At 39.1% G+C, this 24118-nt stretch overlaps 1 protein-coding gene across 1 annotated transcript in view; it reads right to left on the bottom strand.

The window, feature by feature from the left end:
• The window catches only part of FNDC3B (fibronectin type III domain containing 3B), a 546318-nt gene that overhangs the window by 209469 nt on the left and 312731 nt on the right, over positions 1–24118 (bottom strand). Inside the window, exon 7 of the mRNA XM_053710139.1 lies at positions 11385–11443. Coding sequence (XP_053566114.1) covers positions 11385–11443 — 59 coding nt within the window. The remainder of the gene's footprint in view (positions 1–11384; positions 11444–24118) is intronic.

Genomic DNA, 24118 nt, shown 5'->3' with positions numbered 1-24118 from the left:
TTATAAGTTCAATGTATGCTTAAGTTTAAAATAATTTCATGACAAAATTCATTTATTTGGTCCTCTGACAGCCTTAAAGGTAGAGTAATCATCTTGAGATTTTTATATAAAAACATAAATTATGCGTACCAGATAATTTAATTTCCTTCTGTACAAGGAGAGTCCACGGCTTCATTCCTTACTGTTGGGAAATACTGAACCTGGCCACCAGGAGGAGGCAAAGACACCCCAGCCCAAGGCTTAAATACCCCTCCCACTTCCCCTATCCCCCAGTCATTCTGCCGAGGGAACAAGGAACAGTAGAAGAAATATCAGGGTATAAAAGGTGCCAGAAAAACACAAAATTTAGGAGTCCGCCCATCGGAGAAACATGGGCGGGAGCCCTGGACTCTCCTTGTACAGAAGGAAATTAAATTATCTGGTAAGCATAATTTATGTTTTCCTTCTTAATACAAGGAGAGTCCACTGCTTCATTCCTTACTGTTGGGAAACTTATACCCAAGCTCTAAAGGACACTGAATTATAACGGGAAAGACAAAAAAGAGGCAGACCATAAATTGAGGGCACCACAGCCTGCAAAACCTCTCTCCCGAAGGCTGCTTCAGCAGAAGCAAAAACATAAAATTTGTAGAATTTAGAAAAAGTGTGAAAGGAAGAAAAGGTAGCCGCCTTACAAATTGGCTCCATAGAGGCCTTGTTCAGGCCCAAGAGGAAGCCACTGCTCTAGTAGAATGAGCCGTAATTCTCGGAGGAGGTCTATGTCCCGCTGTTTCATAGGCTACGCGGATAAGACCAAAAAGATAAGGAAGTCGAAGAGACCTTTTGACCCTTACGCTTCCCAGAATATGCCACAAACAAGGAGGAAGTTTGTCTAAAATCATTAGTAGCTTGAAGATAAAACTTCAAAGCACAAACCATATCCAAATTATGAAGTAAACGTTCCTTCGAAGAAGAAGCATTAGGAGACAAATAAGGGACCACAATCTCCTGATTGATGTTACAGTCTGACACAACTTCAGGGAGAAACCCTAACTTAGTACGTAGGACAGCCTTATCCGAATGGAACACCAGATAAGGAGGCTCACATTGCAAGGCGGCAATCTCAGATACTCTGCGTGCTGAGGCAATAGCCAGTAGAAAGAGAACTTTTCAGGACAATATTTTAATATCAATTTCATGCATAGGCTCAAATAGAGCCCCTTGCAAAACTTTAAGAACCAAATTCAGACTCCAAGGTGGAGCCAAAGATCTGAACACAGGTCTGATCCTAATCAGAGCCTTAACAATAGACTGAACATCTGGAAGCTCAGAGAGCCTCTTGTGCAGTAAAACAGACAAGGCCGAAATCTGTCCCCTCAAGGAACTGGCTGAAAGACCCTTCAACAGACCATCCTGGAGAAACAGCAGTATCCTGGCAACCTTAACTTTATGCCAAGGAAAACCATGCTCTTCACACCAGAATAAGTAGGTTCTTCACACCTTATAATAGATGCAATGAGTAACCGGCTTACGAGCTTGGATGAGAGTATCAATAACTCTCTCAGAAATACCTCTCTTGGCTAGGACTAAGCGTTCAATCTCTATGCAGTCAGCCTCAGAGAATCTAGATTTTGATGAACAAAAGGACCTTGTTCCAGCAGATCCCTGCGACAAGATAACGGAGAAGATGACATCCTTACTAGGTCCGCAAACCACATCTTTGGCGTCCATGATGGAACAATCAGTATTTCTGAGACCTGCTTGATGCGGGCCACAACTCGAGGAAGGAGTGGTAATGGCGGAAAAAGGTAGATTAGACTGAACCTCCAAGGCACCACTAATGCATCTATTAGCTCCGCCTGAGGATCCCTGGAACGCAAGCCAAATCTGGGTAGTTTGGTATTGAGATGAGATGCCATGAGATCTATCTCCCGCGTCCTCCACCTGTAACATATCTCCGCAAACACTTTGGGATGGAGAGACCATTCCCCCGGATGAAAGGATTGTCTGCTGAGAAAATCCGCTTCCCAGTTGTCCACACCCGGAATGTGGATCACTGACAGAATCAAAGATACTTCCCACATTGCTAGGGAGCTTCTCGTTCAATCCTGATGGTTGATGTAAGCCACCAAGGCTATATTGTCTGATTGGAATCTGATAAACAGTGACAAACCCAGAAGAGGCCAAGCCTTCAGAGCATTGTAGATTGCTTGAAGCTCCAAAATGTTGATCGGTAGGGAGCGTTCTCCTGAGACCACAGACCCTGTGCCTTCTTGGCACCCCAAACAGCTCCCCATCCTGAGAGGCTGGTGTCCATGGTCACAATCTCAAAGGATGGTCTGAGAAAGGATGTCCCTAGGGACAGATGATCTGTACAGAGCCACCAAGAGAGCGATTCTCTCGACTGGTTGTCCAGGGAAATCTGTTGAGACAGATCCGAATGATCGCCGTTCCACTGCCTCAGCATGCACAGCTGTAGTGGAACCTGGCAAAATGAATTTACCTCCATACACTGAGGCACAGATGGCCTTAAGGAGGTCCAGAGGGCAAGACATACCAAAGCTAGCTTGCACCATCTCTGGTCGGTGAGAAATATCCTCATGGATATTAAATCTATTATAGTACCCAGGAAATCTACCCTGGTGCTTGGAATAAGAGAACTCTTCTCTAAGTTTATCTTCCATCCATGTGATTGAAGAAGAGAGAGAAGAGATACCGAATGGTCCTCTGCTAGACTACAGGATGGTGCGTGAACCAGAAATGCCATCCAATGGGTTCTGGTGACAGCCAGGAGAGCTCCTTAAACCTTAAACCTTTGTAAAGATTCTTGGGGCTGTAGCTAGACCAAACGGAAGTGCAATGAACTGGAAGTGCTGATCCAAGAACACAAACATTAGAAACTGGTAGTGGTCCCTGTGGATTGGAACGTGAAGGTAGGCATCATTCAGATCTATAGTGGTCATGAACTGTCCTTCCTGAACTAGAGGAAGAATGGACCTTATTGTCTCCATCTTGAATGAGGGGACATTTAGAAATTTGTTTAAGCACTTTAGATCCAGAATTGGGTAAAGAGTTCCCTCTTTATTTGGGACCACAAACAGGTTTGAGTAGTATCCCAAACCTCTTTCTGCTATAGGAACCGGGACAATGACATCCAAGGAGGACAGATCGTGCATGCACCCCAGAAAGGCTTCTCTCTTTTCTGTATATGAGCTATGATCTCCAGGACTGATTGATCCTGCACGTCCCTGGACCAAGCATCTGAAAACAGTGACAGTTTGCCCCTACACGATCCGGCAGTGGATCGGGGGCTGCCCCTTCATGCCGACTTGTTCTCGGCGGGCTTCTTGTTCTGCTTGGATTTATTCCAGGACTGAGCCGGCTTCCAAGTGCTCTTAGTTTGCTCAAGCTTAAGAGGAGAATTGCTGACGTTGGGACTTTTCAGAACGAAAGGAACGAAAATTAGAACCTTGTCCCTTAGACTTGTTCTTTTTATCCTGCTGTCGGAAGGCACCCTTGCCCCCTGTAATCATGGAGATAATGGAGTCCAAGCCTGGACCAAATAAAATGTTTCCCTTAAAGTCCACAGACCAGGATTTCAGCCAGGGCGCTCGACTCGTCTGCACTGAGAAACCAGCGATTTTAGCATTCAGGCGAATAATCTGCATGTTTGCATCACAGATAAAAGAATTAGCAATTCTCAAAGCCTTAATTCTGTCTTGGATAACATCGAGGGGACCTTCCACCTCGATCAATTCCGATAAGGAGTCGCACCAGAAGGCGGCAGCTCCAGCAACCGAGGCAACAGCCGCTGCCGGTTTAAATAAATATCCCGTATGCTGAAACATTTTTCGGAGAAAAGTTTCCATCTTTTTATCCATCGGCAATCTGAAAGACGAGCTATCCTCAAGAGGGATAGTAGTACGCTTAGCTAATGTGGAGATAGCACCATCCACCTTAGGGATGGAACCCCACAACTCCAGCTGAGAGTCTGGGACCGGAAATAATTTTTAAAGGCAGACGAAGGGGGAAAAGGAAGATCCAATTCTATCCCATTCGTTTAATAATATTCACCATTTTTACAGGGACAGGAAAAGTTAGCAGGGCTACCCTGTCCTCGCACACCCTGTCTAATTTAGGTATCAAAGGTTCGTCAGGCAACTTGGCCTCTGGAACCTCTAATGTCGACAGAACCTCCTTTAGAAGAAAACTTAGGTGTTCAATTTTAAATCTAAAGGCTGGCTCCTCTGCAGCCGGAGGCCTACAGGTAGCAGACTCCGATCTAGAAATTTAACCCTGACGACTCAGAGTGTGACCCATCCTGGGATACTTGAAAGGCAGACAAATCAAGCAAAACACTGGATGTCCCCTGGACCGGAGAGCTATGTTTAACCTTTCGCTTGCGCTTAGCAGGGGCGAGGAAGAGCACTAAGGGCCTCAGACACCGCCATTTTTAACTGCGTGGTAAAGTCTGATGGTAAAAGGCTCCCTCCAGACAGAGGATCAGGTGTGTCACAGGAAGCTGCATGTGACAATGGAGATGATTGATGGGTATGCACCTCACGGAACAGTAAGTCCTCAGAGGTAGACGGCTCAGTCGTACTAAAGGGGTTAACCTTCTTAGACATAATAACCTTGTTGATGCATATGGAACATAGTTGAGAGGGCCTCCTCACAATATAGACAGGTATTACTATTAGGAATAGAGGGAGTACCCTCAAGCATATCAGGATCCTCCATAGCTTGCGATAACAGTAGGATACGAATAAATGCACTTTTTATTTCTCACAAAAATGGCACCTTTATACCCCCAATGACTGGGGCACTCACCACCTCCTAGACCCAGGAAACCAGAGAAGAAGCGACCTCTCCGACAGCTAACTAAGTCAGGAAAAAGAAAACGAAAGTGTGACCACACCCGCTCACGTGGTGCGCAATGCAGGACTGCCCCTGCTATGAGAAAAAGCGCGCCAAGCTACAAGCTGCACAGCATTCAAAGTGAAAGTAAAACACCTGTATGTTCCGTTACCCCATAACAACAGTCTATGAGCCCAAATAAATCTCACACATAAAGCAGCATAAATCAAATAAAACACATTTGATCAATCCCCCCTGTTCAATAACCTTCCTCAGGAGATATTAACCCACGACTCTATAAAGTTTAAAGGAGTCACACTAAGTAAAAATTGAAACAATCTAACCAGAATCCATGCTGTGGAACAGAAACACAGCCTCTCCTGACATGGACTTGAGTGAAGACAGTGAAACTCGTCAACACTGGTTGCTTAAGGAGCTGTTAACAGGCAGTCTGGATGGGTTCACAGAAAGACTCTCCCTGCATCTCCAGACTCTAACTTTCGTCAGGGCTCTCACTGACAGGCTGACAAAACTACTTAAAACTCCAGTTCCATAACGAAAGGCATATATTCCTCTTGAGGAACAACTCCGAAATCTTTTGACACTTCTCTGCCATCCTCCTGTGATGAAAGGTAAAGAATGACTGGGGGGGGGGGGAGTGGGAGAGGTATATAAGCATTTGGCTGGGATGTCTTTGCCGCCTCCTGGTGGCCAGGTTCAGTATTTCCCAACAGTAAGGAATGAAGCCGTGGATTTTCCTTGTATTAAGAAGGAAATATTTAGTTATGTATAATGAAACAACACGGATATTTTCATTATTTATTTTACCCTCTTTCATGTAATTTAGCAATTTCTATTTCTCAGAATTTTAAATGCACTCTGTTAACATTTCAAGGCTAATTCTACTAACAAATCTAATTAACTTTGCTTAAAACAATGCATGTTATACTGACTTTAGCTAGCCTCGTTGTCTGTGGACAAAAACCCAGATTGGCTATTGAAAAATGATTGCAGTAAAAAGGATGTTACAGTCATAGTAAAGTTTAATGATTAACGTATTATGTTCCGTTAGTTCTGTTTTATAAATGCATAATTATATTTTTGTTTCCAAATTAAAAATGCTTATAAGTATTTTTAATGTATTTATTAACTTTACTACTGTCTAATTCCCCATCCTGCCCCCCTCAATGGAGTATTTTTTTTCCTTCTGTGATGTTTCTCTTCACCCAATAACAAGCGTTGCCGTGCGGCTCTATGATTTTAATGTGCTTTGGGACTTTGTGGAGTGTTGCCGGAGGGGACCCTGTGTGTGAGTGCATCCAGTTAGATTCATCTTCCCAGTATTGGCCAAGAGCAGCGTGCATTACCTACTACGTGTGGGACTGCTCTCTACGTCACTACACTATAGAAAAGCAAATGGAAGAGGCAGAGGGAATATGAAGAAACAGGTATGGCATAAAAGTCTGAAATTTAACATTGTATAGTGGTATACATGGGAATGTCACAGTTTATTCAGGTAAGTTTAACAACTACTTAAAGAGACATGAAACCAAGTTTTTTCTTTCATGATTCAGATAGAAAATGTAATTTTAAAAAAGTTTCCAATTCTCTTCTTTTATCAAATTTTATTCTCTCTCATGTTATTCTTTGTTGAAGAAATATCTAGATAGGTAGCCTGCACATGTCTGGGGCACTACATAACAGGAAATAGTGCTGCCATCTAGTGTTCTTACTAATGTATAATATTGCTGAAAAACCGCTGTCACATAGAATGGAAGACACATGCACACTCCTGAATTTACATTCCTGCATTTCAACAAAGGATAACAACAAAAAGATCATTTGATAATGGAAGTAAATTAGAAAGTTGTTTAAAATTGTATGTTCTATCTGAATCATGAAAGACCCTTTAATTTGCTATCACTTTAATTTGTTTTAAAAAGAAGTAAGCCGATTCGTTTTGCTATAGCAACACAACAGCAATGTCTTGTTAATTACCAGGTGTTTACTGTCACTTTAAAGGGATATAAAAGTAATAAATATACTTAGACATATTACCACCAGTCATTTATGCAAAATAATAATTAAAAAAAAAAAGTTGTGTGATTTCACTGCTGACCCAAAATTGGCACTTTTTTTTATATTTACTGGCGATTCAGCCAAACACAATTTTTAATATCTTGTGACATTTTATTGAATTAGATGGCTCTTTTTTATATTGTTTCCTTTGCTCTTTTATTGTGGGTGAATAATATAATAACGGTGCACATGTCTGATGAACACAATCAATATATTTTGAGAAAATAAAAATGCAATTTATGTTCCCAATTTCACAATATGAAACTGGGAGTGATGCAATTAAATGTACTCATCACTTCCTTTTAAAGGGCCATTATATTAAAAAAATTACATGCTCTCATTTGTTAGAGCATATCTTTTTGACCATCTACCCTTCAACTATTTGCATTTAACCGCCCCGTGCAAATGAGTTAAACACATAGTTAAAGTACAACGCAGGAGCTGCAGAGAACTGCTGATCCCGAGTAGAAAATGCAGCTAAACCAATCAACAGCTCTATCTGCACAATTGGGTTGTGAGACTAGCGCTGCTGATAGGGTCAACAGCAGTTTTTTTTTACGTACTTTAACTATGTGCTTAACCCTTCTGCAGGGTGGACAGTGATAAAATGATATGCTCTAACAAATGAGAGCATGTCTTTTTCTTCACTACAATGGCCCTTTAACATGACAATCACACAATACTTTATAATATGTCTGTTTGCATACTGTTTGTATAACGTGTGCATTTGTGTGTGTTATGGGTGCATACTAATGCAGTCAAAGTTTATGGCAAAACTAATTTTCCCATATAAGCCCAATGTGTCTAATGCTTACAACTCTGGGATGCAATCTGGTATAAAATGGATGTCTCAGCTTTGTCATTCCCTGGAAATTTGAAGTAATTATGTACTTTTAAAACCTCTTGCAGAGAACAAAAGTGCTGCTTTTCAAAGCTGCTCAGTAATGTATTTTGGCCACAGCTACAGCCTAAATTGCCAGACATCCCAACTCTCCCTGAAGTTCAGGGAGTCTCCCTGAGTGTAATAGCGGCTCCCTGATGCCAGCAAATGGAGTGCAATCTCCCTGAAACTCCAAGTACCATGATCCAATGTGGCCCAAATCTGGAAAAGTGTTTCTTTAAGGAATGCCTTTAGTTGCTGGGACGTTATAGAACCCTCAAAGCATGCATCAGTAACCAAAAAGCCCCCAATGATTCTAATAAAATAAAACACAAATACTACCTTATTTACTGCACTTAATAAAACTTTGTATTCTAAATTATTTGAGCATTCAAAAAGCGTACGATCACTGGAAAATAGGTTTGTTGTATGTGGTTGTGCAATAAAGCAACTTTTTTAATGTGACTTTAGTGGGAAGCTACTTTAATGATAAGTCTATCTTATTTAGGGTTTTAAGGTGTCCAATATATATCTGGGGGGGGGGGGGGGGCAGCGAAGCAGTAGCGGGTGAAGCCCCCTCCCTGAAATGAGTTTTTGCAGGTTGGGATGTCTGCATTATTGCTGAACAGATTATTTCATATTTACCCTTTGGTATCTTTCAGTTGTGATTGAGACAGAGGATACAATTTAAAAAAAAGTTTCCAATTGACTTCTATTATCAAATTTACTTTGCCCTCGTCTTTGTTGAAGAGATATCTAGATAGGTAGTGTGCACTTTTCTGTAGCAGTACATGAAACACTGCTGTCACCTAATGTTCTTGCATATGTACAACAGTTATAAAACTGCTAACATATACTGCTCCAGTCACATGCACACCCCCACACACCTGCTTTTCAAGAAAGAATAACCAAGAGAATGAGGTAAATCTGATAACAGAAGTAAATTTGAATTTTTTTTGCTTTTATTTATTATTATTTTGATTTTATGTGCCTTTAAGTAGCTTGAGTTTTTTGCTTAAAAGTTGTAAGATATTGCTATTAAGAAATGCAGATTGTTCTTAATAATATGGCTTTACTAAGCTTGTAGATTTTTTATTGACCATATTAATTGCTTTTTAAATGGGTATTTAAAGAAAGTAATAGTCACAGCTCAAATTTACAAAAACGAATAGAAATTGATTGCTGCCTGTATAGAAGTTTCTGTGTGAATAAATCATTTACATTTTGGGTTATTATTAAATATATATATATATATAGGTAATTCTAATATAAAAATAAACTTTCCAGACAAAATTTGATTCTGGTGCTGCCCAATAAAGTAATCCTGAGGAGATGTAGTTTTCCATTCATGAGGGTGCATAGAGTTTCATTTGAAAATGTACATTAAATAATAAAATAAACCTCAGAGTTTTTTATATTTAAAGGCACAGTCAAAATTAAACTTTCATGAACAGCTTTTAAACAGCTTTCCAATTTAATTGTATTATCTAATTAGCTTTGATCTCTTGGTATTCTTTGTTGATAGGATCAGCAATGCAATACTGAGAGCTAGCTGCTGATTGGTGGCTGCACATATATGGCTCTTGCCATTCTATCACCTGACGTGTTCAGCTAGCTCCCAGTAGTACATTGCTGCCCATTCTACAAAGGATACCAAGGGTATGAACCAAATGTGATAACAGTAGTGAATTAGAAAGTTAAAAAAAAGGGTTTTTGTATTCCTTTAAGTCAGAAACTAAACCCCTTTTTTTTGCCATTCCCACACTGCTTACTAGTTATGTAAAAATCCAAAAGAGCCGAATCAAACTGACTGCAGCCATTTTCAGGATCCAGTTAGCGAACAAGTGCCCTTTAGAAACCAGAAAACCCCATCAATGGAGGCTAACAACTAAGTGACATGAAGTGGGTGGGGCTTACAAAGAAGCTGTATATAACAGTGCATTCTTTAAGGATTCATTTTTACTTCACGGAACATAACACCCAAATATGAGTCTAAAATAAAAAAAATAAATTAAAAAAATCCAATTTACTGCTGTTATCAATTTGACTTTTTCCTCTTTGTATCCTTTGTTGTAAAGCAGATAGGGAGGTGTAAGAGCATGCACATGACTGGAGCAATATAGAGCAGAAGTTTTATAACCATGCTATACATTTGCAAGAACACTAGGTGGCAGCACTGTTTTCTGTCATGTACTGCTCCAGATAAGTGTACTCTTCCTATCTAGATGTCTCTTCAACAAATAATACTATGAGAACAAAGTCAATTTGAAATAATAGAAGTAAATTGGAAACTTTTTAATAATGTTATGGTCTGTCTGAATCACAAAATAATTTTGGGTTTCATGTCCCTTTAATGTGTGTCGATAAAAGGAGTGTGGAAGTACTGGTGGGTTTATACTTTAGTTCATGCCCACAACACAGGCGCATTTCCTGCACCTATATTCTGTCTGCGGTGTACATACGCCTGGGCTGAAGAGCATCAGGGCACATATCGGTGGCAGGGAAACCTCAGAGTACCCTATTGATTCAGATAGTGCTGAATAAAATAGAAAATTACCGTCCTTGGATAATGGGAGTGTAACAGAATCAGGAAGAGCAATAAGATTTCATGAGTTTTTTTCCCCCCACGTTATGAGTATTCTTAGTCATGTACTGCCATTTTATACCCTATAAGTTTTCGTTTATCGACTCTCTATTCTCCATCTTCGAAAGAAAATTGACATTGTTGCTGGAAACTTCCTTTACAGGCTATTGTTATCTTACACATTTTTCTCCCTAAGAAATAGTACTATTGTATTAAAATCCTTACAACAATATTAAAGTGACACTGAACCCAATTTTTTATTTCGTGATTCAGGTAGAGCATGCAATTTTAAGCAACTTTCTAATTTACTCCTATTATAAATTTTTCTTCGTTCTCTTGTTATCTTTATTTGAAAAAGAAGGTATCTAAGCTTTTTTTTTGTTTAGAACTCTGGACAGCACTTTTTTATTGGTGGATGAATTTATCCACCAATCAGCAAGGACAAACAAGGTTGTTCACCAAAAATGGGCCGGCATCTAAACTTACATTCTTGCATTTCAAATAAAAAGATACCAAGAGAATGAAGAAAATTTGATAATAGGAGTAAACTAGAAAGTTGCTTAAAATTTCATACTCTATCTGAATCACAAAAGAAAAAATTTGGGTTCAGTGTCCCTTTAAATCTAAATCGATTATAATTATTTTAAGTTTTCTAATTAAAAAGCAACAACTTTTTCCTAGGTTGAAAAAAAACATATTTACATTTAACTAATCATGATAAAGGTTAATTTTATGCAGACAAATACTAATATGAATTAGAGTGTTAGTAATTTGAAATTATTAATGACATCTTGTGATTTTTTAAATGTTATTATATATGATAGAAAGACAGACAGACAAATAAACAGACATGCAGATAATGTTAGGCGGATAATGTGGAATCAGCCACCTATGATCAATACTATACAGAGCTACCCTTCTTGTGTTCTTTTTAAGATATTACTGTACATTTACTAATTTTTTAACAATTAAAATATGACTGATGCAGACATTCAGAAAACTTACCATTAATTTATCAATCCCCAAAAGAACATCTTGGGCTTTCTTTACCTCAGTTTCATAATCTGCAACAAGATGAAAGAGGAGACATCACAAATACTTTTTAACAACTATTATTCTTTGCAGCTATAAACTATAACAAAAGCCATTTCTAACACACATTTGCAGACATTACCCATAATGTGACGGTAAATTATACGTGTTTAAAATGTGATGGTCTTCCCTTCTATTCTCCGCCCCGTTCCTTTTCCCTTTCTGTTGTGTAGTGACATAGAGAGCAGGTGGAACCTGCTCTATACGTAGGCAACAATGCAACTTTATTTCAAAGCATTACTACTAGATTACTACTAGATCGGCCTTTGGTTCAGCGGTGCAAACATCACCTTGAGAAGAAACAATACATTTAAAGTAGGTACGCGGTCGGGCAATCAGTACTGTTATAAACCGCAAATTTAATAGAACGATTGATGAGTGAAATACCACATAAAAAGTTCACAGATTTATACTCTACTTTCATTACAATGAAAATTTGACATCACTTTAAAGGGACAGTCTACGCCACAATTGTTAGATAGATAATCCCTTTATTACCCATTCCCCAGTTTTGCATAACCAACATGGTTATATTAATACACTTTTTATCTCTGTGATTACCTTGTATCTAAGCCTCTGCAGACTGCCCCCTTATTTCAGTTCTTTTGTCAGACTTGCATTTTAGCCAATTAGTTCTGGCTCCTAGGTAACTTCACGTGCGTGTGCTCAATGTTATCTATATGACACACATGAACTAATGCCATCTAGTGGTGAAAAACGGTCTTAATGCATTAAGATAAGAGGCAGCCTTCAAGGTCTAAGAAATCAGCATATGAGCCTACCAAGGTTTAGCTTTCAACTAAGAATACCAAGCAAACAAAGCAAAATTGGTGATAAAACTACATTGGAAAGTTGTTTAAAATTACATGTCCTATCTGAATCATAAAAGTTTATTTTGGACTAGACTGTCCCTTTAAGCACTTCTCACTTTTGCATATTACTAATTGAGCAAGTAGTAAATCCTCAAGTTTAGACCACAATTAAATGAAATAAACATAATTTGATTAGTCAAACAGAAGCCACATCTGAGAGAGGACACATAAAGGGAGCAAATGACAAATCCAGCCCTGCATTTCAGTAGTGTCAGTAAAATCCTATCCTAGTGTACGTGTGTTTCAGAGCTTTCTCAGACCTACCGTTCCCAGTAGCACAAAATATTTAATGTTACCATATTGGCTTTATCACAGCAACTGGCATGCACAATATACCATTTGTCAATTTTAGTGACTTTTCTTTTGTTTCGTGACCCAGAGACAATTTTTTAACATTCTACAGATTTTTTAACATTCAACAGATATTACCTGCTTCAAAAAAATTAAAAAAAAAGATACAAATGTGTGTGTGTGTGTGTAGTAGATATAAACATGAAATAGAAACTATATTTAAAAGGGACATTAGAGTAAACTGAATTTTTAGTAAACTTTGTTTTCTTTAAATGATGGCTACACAAATTTGTTACTTGTCGTTGGCTCAACAGATGTTTTCAGCTAGCTCCCAGTAGTACATTGTTGCTCTGGATCTGACTTTAACTATGTGTTAAATCCCTTTGCAGAGGTTACTTACATGGGGTCAATCACAATCCTTTTCAAAAAGGTAATCAAATTATGTAGCATGAAAGTTTTATATCATCTGTCTGTTATTTAGTCTAATTTAACTTACAAGAGATTTTATCTAAGCACGATATCACTTTGTACTATCCCTTGTAAAAATGATCTGTGTCTCAAAATCACAGCAGCTTTGGAAGGTAGCCAAACGGTGTAACATCATAAAATGTAATACTAGACAAAGGGAAGGCTCTGACATTGGTCCTTTGTTTAACACTATTAAAGGGACAGTCAAGTCCAAAAAAAACTTTCATGATTTAAATAGGGCATGCCATTTTAAATAACTTCCCAATTTACTTTTATCACCAATTTTGCTTTGTTCTTTTGGTATTCTTAGTTGAAAGCTAAACCTAGGAGGTTCATATGCTAATTTCTTAGACCTTGAAGACTGCCTCTAATCTGAATACATTTTGACCACTAGAGGGCATTAGTTCACGTGTTTAATATAGATAACATTGAGCTCATGCACGTAAAGTGACCTAGGAGTGAGCACTGATTGGCTAAACTGCATGTCTGTCAAAAGAACTGAAATAAGGGGGCAGCAGAGGCTTAGATACAAGATAATTACAGAGGTAAAACATGTATTTTTATAACTGGGTTGGATATGCAAAACTGGGGAATGGGTAATAAAAGGATTATCTTTCTTTTTAAACAACAAAAATTCTGGTGTTGACTGTCCCTTTAATCTGAAAACAAGGAATGATCACCAGGAATGTGGGATGTTTATATGTCATTTAGTTGCCTCGCATCCTTGCTGAAAACTGCTTGACAGACACACATTTCAGCAATGCTCATGCTTAGACAGTGAAAAAGGCTAGACCAAAATAATAATAATAATACATAAAAAAATAAGGTGAACAATTCCTGTACCACATATAATGAAAGATACTTTAGCTGGTGTATGGATACCTGTAGGCAAAACCATAAGAAGAAACAGCACTCAGATTATATTAATGCTGCCCAGAAAATGGCAAACAAAGCTGAAACATGAGATAATGTAAGGCTGGAGAAAATTGTTGCAGATTGTTAAGAGCAAGTAAAACAGTGTAAAGAACAGGTACTTAAACATACATGTAGTAAAACTTTAGCAGTTTCCATTAAGTACAGTCTGATAAACCGACAGGCTGATTCACAGGTATTGAAGCAAAACTAGGTTAAAGAATAATTTACAATAGGTACAATCCAGTATACACAAGTGCTCAGGCAGCAACAGATTCCAATTCATACAATCCAGTAAAATAAGCAGATTCCCACACAAGTATTTAAGCAACAAGAAGTCAGTATGTAGCAGTTTCAAGTTGGCAAAGTCCACTAAAATAAGCATGGCTACACACAGGTATTTGTGCAGCAAGTATTTGAATAACAGTAACTATTAAACTATTGAAGACCACACCAAGCAACCCCTGTTGTCATTCTGAATTGACTACACTAGACAGAATTGGCATGAACTGCAGATTTACAGTCTTGGGAATCTGGAAATTACAATGTGGCAATCCCCAGCCAGCACACGAATAGAGGAACGAGGAGCACTGGATCTGTAGATTAAAAGATGAACTTTATTTAGACATTAAACATAGTAAAAAAGTAAAAAAAATGGCATTTAAGATACAACCAAACTGGTAGCACGTGAGTCCCCTGTGAGAGGAAACCAGCTGCCACGTTTCGGCAAAAGCCATAATCTAAGATGTGAAGTTAACCCATAGGTAGGCTTCTCATACAGTGGCTCCTTAAATTGAATTGGTTAAAAACAACGTATCAAAATCAGACAGGGGTGGTGTCAATCCCCAGCCAGCCACTTTCCAAAGGATTACACTATACACTTTTAATGTGCTAAACGTATTGTGCAGATTATCTTTCAGTTTAAAAAAAACAGGGGTCAAGTCCTACAAGAAAAAGTGTGGGAACTCACTAAAGACTTCCACCCCACCTTATTATTAATATTGTTTTATACACACACACATACACTGTATTTATATGTATATAATCTATACACTTTGGTTAATGAAAGCAAATTAAAACCAATGAAGGGTTAAATGGTTGCCTTTGGGCCTGAGACTCCTCCTCTATCACAGAGTCTCACCTACTTAAGGTGCAACAGTCCTATTTCTGCTGAGGGGAGCTAAATAACCCCAGAGCAAGCCACACAGAAATGTAAGCACCATGTGTTACACACATTGCAGGGTGATCACACAGCAGGACCATGGACAGGCTTGCATTTAGTGTATTGTAGAAAGTGTTACTGCCCATTACTAGAGGATCTCACTATCTCTCTAACCAGACTGTGCTCCAGCTCCTCCCACCAGCAGTGTTTACTGAAGCATTTCTGTTCTCTGTCCAGGGGGAACTTAGTTTCTCCTGCAAAAATAGTGCAGGAACTCCGTTCCCATGCGTTCCCGCTCGACTTGGCCCCTGTAAAAAACATTAAGGACCTGTTTCAAAACCTTTAGAAAAACAAATTTTAACTTGAAACATGTTTATGTTGCTATGTAGTGTTCTTTATGTGTAACAGAGACTCATAGATTATAATATACAAGGTATAAAAAAAATCCCAAAGATTTTGCAAGATTTCTTTCAATGTCGGAGAGACTTTGAATATCAGGCCCTAAGCTTATCTAAGCTTAACACTAAACACTTAATGTGCTATACATATTATATAAATTATCTTGTAATGATCTAAAAACTGCTTAACCTGCTCAATTTCCCTGGGTTTGTAGATATGGCAATTCAAAAATCTAATTTTATGTAACTTATATCTGGCTCCAAAAAAGTATAAAAGAAAAAAAAAATGAAAAACTCATATTGTAAAGGTCTCCTCCAATGTGATACCCAACCCTAGGGAGCAGGGTACTGAGTAGACTGGGGACATATCTTATTAATTTACAAGCAGTGTGATTACATAGTGATACAGATGGGTGATCTCAACCATATTTGTCTGACTTTACATAGCTGCCAATGACCTGTTTAAAAAGTATAAAATGCAAACCCCAAGAACAAAACTCATAGCGTCAACAATTTTATTTTTAACAATTTTATTTTATATATTTACCAAATCCACACAAGTACAATTATAGAAAAAAATACAAAAATTATGTAAAAGCCCTTCTCTTAGGGGCTCCCCTTCTCTTATGGGGCGATTTATTTCCTACACCGTCACATGTCCGCTAGACAATGATCATTTGGCCCCTTAGAGTTTTTATTCTATTTTCATTTAAGGATTTTTTTTTTAAAATGCATGATACAAATTGTCTGCTTTCCACATCCTTTAAAATCCAAATTCTGTACCACAGTGAACGTAAATTTCTAGTCATGATGCTAACTCTTTTAACCAGCAGAGGTCACTAAGAGCCCAAAAATCACAAACTGTAGAAATCAACCATAATTCAGGAACACATTTAAATGTATAAGATTTTTTAAGACAACATTTGACATATTCAACCAATGAGCTGGAAAATAAATATTTATATGTATATTTTCAAACTTCACCAAATCCAATAAAAATAAGGATGTGTACATAAAAAGTAAATACCCAGGCAAAAATAAATGCATTTCCAATTGTACATTTATTCAGATGTCGAGCAAGAATGTACCTAGTTAGATTTTATTATGAGACTTCCTTTATTAATACAATACTATTTCAGGCTTATACTGAATGTCCTCATGCAAGCCAGCAAGCTCAATCAGCAGTCAGCAAGCCAGTCAGGTTAATCAGCAATCAGCGAGGTCAATCAGCAGTCAACATGTCACATCTAAGTTACCTGTTAAAAGTGAATTCAAAATATTTACAGCTATGTTTATGTGAGTAATACTTTATTGGAATATCGTTTGAAGGGACATGAAACCCCAAGTTTTTCTTTCAAAGATTGAGATAGAGAATGCAATTTTTTTTAAAAAGTTTCCAATTTACTTGTATTATGAAATTTATTTCTCTTTCTCATGTTATTCTTTGTTGAAGAGACATCTAGATAGGTATATAACATTGTTGCAAAACTGCAGCCATATAGTACTGCAGACACGTGCACACTCCTGAACTTACCTTCCTGACTTTTCGACAAAGGATAGCAGTAAACAAAGAAAATTACATTGGAAAGTTGTTTAAAATTGTATGTTTTATCTGACTCATGAAAGAAAAAAGGGGGTTTATGTCCCTTTACGGTTAAAACTACTATGTTAACAGTGCTTTTAAAGGGTCAGGAAAGGCTTAAAAGTGTGTGGTGTATAACTGACACAAACACTGTTGCAAATGCAGCTCTCATATAGTGCTCAAGAAATGTGCATGCTCTTGAGTATACCTCAGTATGCTCTGATGTAAAGTGTAAACTGTGCAATCTATATGCATCATAAAAGAATAATCCTAAAAAGCTTAAAAGGTCATTATAGTTGAAAAATGACATGCTCCAATTTGCACTGGTCCCAAACGGAAACTGATCATATCAGCAGCGCTAGTCACCTGGCTCAGCTGTGTGACAAGCGCTGCTGATTGGATCATCTGCAGTGCTCTGCGGTCCCTTGAGGTACATTTACTATAACTAGGTAACAAATTAGAACATGCAGTTTGTTTGTTTTTTACTATAATGGCCCTTACATTTCAGCTACCATGCCCCTTTACGTTCTTAGTATTTATCCATAGTAAGCGCAACTGATGATTACCTATATTCACATCGCTTTATATTCACTGCATAGATGGTAAAACATTGTTCTGTTACAGTCCCAAAAATCTAATTGCATCTTGGTGTATACATATGACAGCCATTTTATTCTATGGGTCTCTCACAAAACAGGAGTGACAATCTTAAAATACATTTGTAAATCAGCTAATCATGAATTATACCTTTAAAGGGAATCTACATCTTTCTCCCATGATTCAGGTAAAGTGTGCAATTTCTACTTTAGTTATTAAATTTACCTTGTTCTCTTGGTATCCTTTCTTTAAAAGAAGCAGGTAGTTAGACTCAGGAGCATGCACAGGTTGAGGCCACTATAACTAGTGACATACCAGCAACTAGCTTTAATGCATCTACCATTATTTAACTAATACCGTATTGTCCCGAGTATAGGCCGCACTTTTTTCCCCAAATGTAAGTCTTTAACCCCTTAATGACAACTGACGTACCAGGTACGTCATGCATTAACTTACAGTTAATGACAATAGACGTACCTGGTACGTCAGTTGTCTAAGAGAGTGATGGAAGCGATCGCAATCGCTTCCAGCAGCTCTCAGGGTATTGCAGTGATGCCTCCATATGGAGGCATCCTGCAATACCCTTTCAGAAGACTCCGATGCAGAGAGAGCCACTCTGTGGCCCTCTCTGCACCGGTAGCGATGGTGCCGGTTCGTTGGTGGGTGGGAGCGCAACAGGGAGGCGGGTGGGCGGCCCATCGCTACCCGGCATCCGGCTCCTGTAAGTGCAATGTGCACGCCGGGTGCCGGGAGCGTGCGGGGGGCGCGCATGCGCGTGCGCGCGCGCGATTAGCTACCCACACTGACACCAATGAGGAGGGAAGAGGGGGGAAAAAATAAATATATAAGGATCTGGGAGGGGGGCGGGGGTGGGGGTATTGTGGGGGGCTGCTACACTACAGAAAAATTTAAAATGGCAATAAAAGATAAAAAAAAACACTTTTTTGGGGGGCAAATTGGGTACTGGCAGACAGCTGCCAGTACCCAAGATGGCGGCAATTAGGTAGGGGAGAGGGTTAGAGAGCTGGGGGGGGGGATCATGGAGGTTGGGGCTAAGGCAGGAGTCCATCACAGCTAAAACATTTTATTTTTTTTTATTAAAAAAAAGAAAAACTCCTTTTATTTAGTACTGGCAGACTTTCTGCCAGTACTTAAGATGGCGGGGACAATTGTGGGGTGGGGGAGGGAAGAGAACTGTTTGGGAGGGATCAGGGGGTGGGATGTGTCAGGTGGGAGGCTGATCTCTACCCTAAAGCTAAAATTAACCCTGCAAGCTCCCTACAAGCTACCTAATTTAACCCCTTAACTGCTGGGCATAATTTACGTGTGGTGCGCAGCAGCATTTAGCGGCCTTCTACTTACCAAAAAGCAACCCCAAAGCCATATAAGTCTGCTATTTCTGAACAAAGGGGATCCCAAAGAAGCATTTACAACCATTTGTGCCTTAATTGCAGAAGCTGTTTGTAAATAATTTCAGTGGGAAACCTAAAGTTTGTGACAAAATTTGTGAAAAAGTGAACTTTTTTTTTTATTTGATGACATTTGGCGGTGAAATGGTGGCATGAAATATACCAAAATGGGCCTAGATCAATACTTTGGGTTGTCTTCTAAAAAAATATATATATATGTCAAGGGATATTCAGGTATTCCTGACAGATATCAGGGTTCCAATGTAACTAGCGCTAATTTTGAAAAAAAGTTGTTTGGAAATAGCAAAGTGCTACTTGTATTTATGGCCCTATAACTTGCAAAAAAAGTAAAGAACATGTAAACATTGGGTATTTCTAAACTCAGGACAAAATTTAGAAACTATTTAGCATAGGTGTTTTTTGGTGATTGTAGATGTGTAACAGATTTTGGGGGTCAAAGTTAGAAAAAGTGTGTTTTTTTCAATTTTTTCCTCATATTTTATATTTTTTTTATAGGAAATTATAAGATATGATGAAAATAATGGTATCCCTAGAAAGTCCATTTAATGGCGAGAAAAACGGTATATAATATGTGTGGGTACAGTAAATGAGTAAGAGGGAAATTACAGCTAAACACAAACACTGCAGAAATGTAAAAATAGCCATTGTCATTAAGGGTAAGAAAATTGAAAAATGGTCCGGTCATTAAGGGGTTAAACTAGGGATGCGGCCTATAATCGGGATGTTGCACAAAATACCATAAAAATACTGGTATAGGTAAGTACCTTGAATTGTCTGTGTTGGACAGAAGCGCTGTTTTTGTTTCAGGGAGAATTTGTGCCTCACGGATCTGCAATAACATCAGTACTGGATCGCTACTGTTGCCGGTTATGACCCACTCTCTCTAACAGCGTTGACATGGTATCCATGACAACCACAATCAATTGCAGCAGTTTGATGATGTCATCAGAGTCGGACTGTTACACTGGGCTTCCTGGAGACACCGCTGGCCGCCGCCAACAGCTGAAGCTCCTGCAGTGACAATCTGCATGACCCCACACTCAAAGCTGCACTCAGGAGCAGCGAGTTTAAGCAGGAGAGCAAGAGCCCAGATCTGGGACACAGCCGGAATCTGAGCCACCACGCCAGCTCAACGCTTGGGAGTGGACTCCCCCTACTTTCATTGTGGTTTGGGAGCTATACTGTGGGAGTGTTTGCCGACCGGAGAGTCAGTGATATCACAGCGGGTCTGACAACTCTGAGACATTAACCGCAGAGGTCCCTAGAGAAAGTGATGCTGGTGAGAGCCTGTTGGAGGTACAGCTAGCAGCTAGAGGGACAACTGTCACTTATCCTGTTTTCCCTAATCGTTGTGTGTGATGATGAACCGTTAAGGGGGAAGGTAAGAGAACAGGACCTGTTACACAGTTGTTACCTTGAAATAGCTGGGCTATCTGGGCACATTTGCCTGTTAACCGGTCACTAAAGAGAATATCACCATTGACACAGCGTGAGAGATACTGTAACAGGAAATGTTGTGAGGGGGCTGTTTGAGGAAGAAGGGGGCTAAGAGGGTGTGGAGGGCTGAGGGGAGGCTTGTGTGAGGTAGGTAGTTAATAGGGTGAGTAGTGGGCACTGTGTGAGGGAAGGAGGCTGAGTGGGTTAAGAGGAGGAAGTAATGTGTATGAAAGGCAGTAATGTGTTAAAAATTTAATTTCTTTAAAATGGCACCAAACTTTAAGGGTGCGGCCTATAATCAGGAGCGGCCTATACTCGGAACAATACGGTAATATATTTTTCCTTGAGCTCTTAAGTGTTGTTAGCTATTCACCCTTTTTATTCCTCTTCTAAATTTCCCAAGATTACTCTGTTCCCTGCACAATCCTGAATACAATTTATTTTACCCTGAAGATTCATGCAAATCTCGCTGCTTATACTGAGTTACCTTTACATTTACTCAGATCTTCCATTTATTTGGATACCTAAAATACATATTTGCTTAGAGAAACAAAGATCTAAAGCACCGTAAAATAAGGCTACTCATTGTTGCAAGATGTTTGTTACTGCTATGACAATCAGGTGAAAGCAATAAAATGGTTGAAACCCTTAAATGAATGATGGGAATCTGCACATTTACATAAGGGTTTGCCTCATAATATATTTGTATTTTAAGGAAATTCATAGGGGATTCTTTAGAGTAGGGGTGGGCAACTATCAGCCCCTCCAGATGTTATGGACTACATCTCCCATAATGCTCTTTCAGCCATAATGCAGGCAAAGCATCATGGAAGATGTAGTCCATAACATCTGGAGGGCCGGTAATTGCCCACCCCTACTTTAGAGTCTGCAGAGACCCAGAATTGCATACTGTAAAGTATTTGATATTGCTATGACAATCACCAGGTAGCTGGACAGGCACAGGACCACTTGTTTTAAGAGGAGGATAAGGGTTCTAATATACCTCTATGTGTTTAGGGAAAGGGCAAGAGAGAGCCCCCCCCCAACCCCATATGCATAGAGTTCTATAAGGTGTTGAATTCTGACTGTTAGCTGCTCAACTGAAAGGGGGTTATATACTCTTTAAAGAGTCACTTGCTTTAATTGTAGTGTTTATATTGGGGTACAAGGGTCATTATTATGTACCACAGCACCCTAAAAGTCACCTAGTAGGCAGAGGAGAAATATTCCTATGGCAACCATATGCTACCTACTGAGATCCCTCAGTTAAAAAGGGTCATTCCCTCTTTGACTTGGGTTGTTTTGTGGATGTGGTATATGAGTTAATTAGGGTATTGGGGCTCCTTTAGAGCAGCTATCACCCTATTCAGTAAACATGTTAGGTAGGGGATAAATACCAATGCTAATGGACTTTCATTCTCCTCAATCAAACAGTTTTAAAACAATCATCTAAAACCCATAAGGGTCTTTCAACCCCTTAACTAAATGGGAAAATGTCAGCATCTAGACCTGCTAGGCAGTGTATTTTATCATGAAAGAGCCAGGGTATTATAATGTGTAATGCTTTTTTTACCGGTATCTTTTAATATTGTCAGACTTTCAATCCAACAATAAACAGGGTAGATGCACAGAATAACTGGAATAATGTAATCACTTGAATTTGTCAACCACTATATTAAAAAAAATATTATTTTTTTGGTATCAGTGAAACACAAAATATAATCTAAAAGAACTATTACTCTGTGATTACCTTGTATCTAAGCCTCTGCAGACTGCCCCCTTATTTCAGTTCTTTTGACAGACTTGCATTTTATTTAATAAGTGCCTTCTCATAAGTAACCCCATGGGCGTGAGCACAAAATTATCTATTATCTATATGGCACACATGAACTAACGCCCTCTGTGAAAAGCTTTCAAATGCATTTAGACAAGAGGCGGCCTTCAAGGGCTTAGAAATTAGCATATGAATCTACCTACGTTTAGCTTTCAACTAAGAATGCCAAAAGAACAAAGCACATTTGAAGATAAAAGTAAATTGGAAAAGTTGTTTAAAATGACATGCCCTGGGGGGCGTGACTAGGAAGAGGCCATGATTGGTCGCTTTTCATGAAGCTCCTGGGACTATTCATCTAATCTTTAAGTTTTACAGGCTATACGGCTATTATCTCATCCTTTAACTACAGCAATTTGCTACTTATTACCTGGTAATCCTGAACTGAACTTATATGAACTTATGCTACTACCCAGGACCTGAACTAGCCAGTAACAATTTTTTGTCCGTTCTCCGCATTTGATCCTGCATTATCTCCTTTAGCCTTCTCAAGCTATACGTTGGACAACCCGAGTGTGTAACTGGAGAATTTCCTCAGACAGAGAATTCTACTTTTAAATATTTACGCATCTTGGACTTCTACTTTACATGCAGATTTAGATAAGGAGACGGCCTATAAATCAACCTCTAACCCCCCCCCCCCGGTCATCCGGGTGTAACGGGCCTATTTACATACTAACCTGCAGGATGGATGATCCACAATGCAACATAGAAACTCTGCTCCTTGATTTGGGTCGGAGGATGGACATTGGGTATACCGGACTCAAAGCATGCATCTTGGAGGCCCATATGCAAGATGGCGCCCGATCTCTACAAGCTAAGTATGCTACCCCTAACCCAGCCACGCATCACCTACCTGACGATCAGAGCTCCTCCAGTCGACCAGATGAATTTGTACAGACTCTGGACGATACTGCAATAGGACTTTGTGCACATACTTTAGAGGCGTCCATAGCGGCCCATGTGCTCCACTCTGATATAGCCTCACAGAGTCCCGGGACGTTGGGCGCCATTTTGCTCTCAGACACGGTATGTTTTACCCTCAACCACCTCTCTCTACTTCAACCCCAATCGGGGAAATGATAATCTCCTTCCCATCTTTGGTGTCTTGGTCGGGGGAAGCGGCCGGCTCCTGTTCGGGTCACCTGGGATTTCTTCAGGATTACACTGCCCCTGAGACTTTGCAGGAGATGAAAGACTTTGTTATTTGTCTCACTAGACAAGATCAAGATAGAACGCTCCCAGGTATTTATGGCTCTTGGCACAAGAATCGACAAAGAGTGGGACATACACTACAGGGAGTGCAGAATTATTAGGCAAGTTGTATTTTTGAGGATTAATTTTATTATTGAACAACAACCATGTTCTCAATTAACCCAAAAAACTCATTAATATCAAAGCTGAATAGTTTTGGAAGTAGTTTTTAGTTAGTTTTTAGTTATAGCTATTTTAGGGGGATATCTGTGTGTGCAGGTGACTATTACTGTGCATAATTATTAGGCAACTTAACAAAAAACAAATATATACTCATTTCAATTATTTATTTTTACCAGTGAAACCAATATAACATCTCAACATTCACAAATATACATTTCTGACATTCAAAAACAAAACAAAAACAAATCAGTGACCAATATAGCCACCTTTCTTTGCAAGGACACTCAAAA

This window comes from Bombina bombina, chromosome 4 (assembly GCF_027579735.1).
Source record: "Bombina bombina isolate aBomBom1 chromosome 4, aBomBom1.pri, whole genome shotgun sequence".
Lineage (NCBI taxonomy): Eukaryota > Metazoa > Chordata > Amphibia > Anura > Bombinatoridae > Bombina > Bombina bombina.
This window is presented reverse-complemented; position numbering and strand designations above follow the sequence as displayed.